General features: G+C 58.5%; 1 protein-coding gene across 1 annotated transcript in view; it reads left to right on the plus strand.

Moving 5' to 3' along the window:
* Nucleotides 1-1,571, plus strand: part of tulp4a (TUB like protein 4a) — a gene marked incomplete in the record, with an annotated part of 24,748 nt that overhangs the window by 19,918 nt on the left and 3,259 nt on the right. Inside the window, 1 exon segment of the mRNA XM_035678582.1 lies at nt 1-1,569. This exon segment is cut by the window's left edge and continues 14 nt beyond it. Within this exon segment, the coding sequence (XP_035534475.1) occupies nt 1-1,569 (1,569 nt within the window).

Here is a 1,571-nt window from a genome sequence, read left to right on the forward strand (position 1 = left end):
CTCAGCGTCGGCCTCCACTGCCGCCTCTAATGCCGCATCTGGAACAGGAGGAGGCGCCAGTGGGACTCCTCCCCCTGGTGACCTCTGTATGAAGAAGGGAGAGTTCCCACTTTATCCAGGTCAGCAACAAGCATACCCCACACCACTGGGATACGAGAGGATAACGACGTTTGACAGCAGTGGGAATGTGGAGGAAGTATGTCGTCCTCGAACACGCCTTGTCTGCAATCAGAATGTCTACACGCTCCAGGGACCTGGCAGCTCCGCCACTCTCAGGGTCACTTCCTCCTCATCCGCCTCCTCAGCTGACAAGAAGATCCAGCTGCCCTACACCTCGGCCACGCTCAACAGACTCACCGCACCTCGCTACTCCATACCCAGTGGAGACCCGCCCCCATACCCTGACGCAGCCAATCAGAACAGCGCTGTTGGCAGGAACCCTGGACAGCGGCTGGACAGCAGCCTGATCCACGCTACTCTCAGGAGGAACAGCCGAGAGGCCGCTCTTAAAGTTTCCCAGATGCTGGAACCACCCAGACCACTGCCTCCAAAGGCTAAAAACAGTGGTGCACTAGCAGCATCATTCCAGCAGAGGGTGCCGACAGCCTTATACACCTGCAGTCAGTGTAGCAGTGGGTCCAGTGTCGGAAGCACTGCCCCAGGAAGTGCTAATGGGATAGCGGGAGGAACTATTATCAGACAGGATTTCCCTCCAGGGAACGGAGCGCCACACAGCACGGTGATCGTTCACTCCAACAGCGCTACTCCTCTGGCCTCCCAGTCCTCGTACAACCTGCTGAGCTCTCTTGAAGGATCCGGGACTGTAACAGGAGGAGGAGGAAGTAGCAGAGACCGAGCTGATTATGTTAATTCAGCATTTACTGAGGATGAAACACTGAACCAGTCACTGAGGCATCTGGCGCTCGGAGGAACTGACGCACCAGGGCTGGTTGTGAAACGCCCACCTCCCTATCAGTGGGACCCCGCTGCCACAGAGGAGGTGTGGGTCCCACAGGAACGGACGGCAATGCTGAATCCCAACGGCCCCCCTGGACCGCACAAACCTCCCCCACTTATTCTCAGCCCAGCTCAGCACTTGGATGTGTCCAGGCTGCCTTTCGTCCTTTCTCCAAAGTCCCCCACCAGCCCCGGCGCCGCATCATTTCAAGCCGCCGCAGCAGCCGCAGGCTACCAGATCTCTCTCCAGTACCCTCCAGCAACTTCCTATTCTGGAGCTCAGCCCATCCCAGGGTCACCACGCCCCTGCTCCTCCCCGAAGGAGGTGGTGGCACCAGTTCCCTTCTCACAGCAGGATGCAACCATTGTCTTACCTCCAGGTTACCCTGCAAACCTGGCAACCCTCGCCTGCTGCCCTCTCCCACCCATGTATCCAGGAGGAAGCGCTTGTGCGGGGCTTCCCATTCCCCCCATTGCCCTTCACACTCCTTGGGGTACGTATAACTCTTGCCCACCTATGCCCAGTCCTGCAGTGCCACTACCACCTAAAGCCTCACACATGGCAATGGACAAAAGTGTCCTCTCACCTCCTCCCCCTCCCCCTCCTCCCCCTC

The sequence above is a fragment of the Morone saxatilis genome, unplaced genomic scaffold (genome assembly GCF_004916995.1).
Source record: "Morone saxatilis isolate NCDOM2014 unplaced genomic scaffold, NCSU_SB_2.0 Contig7, whole genome shotgun sequence".
NCBI lineage: Eukaryota > Metazoa > Chordata > Actinopteri > Moronidae > Morone > Morone saxatilis.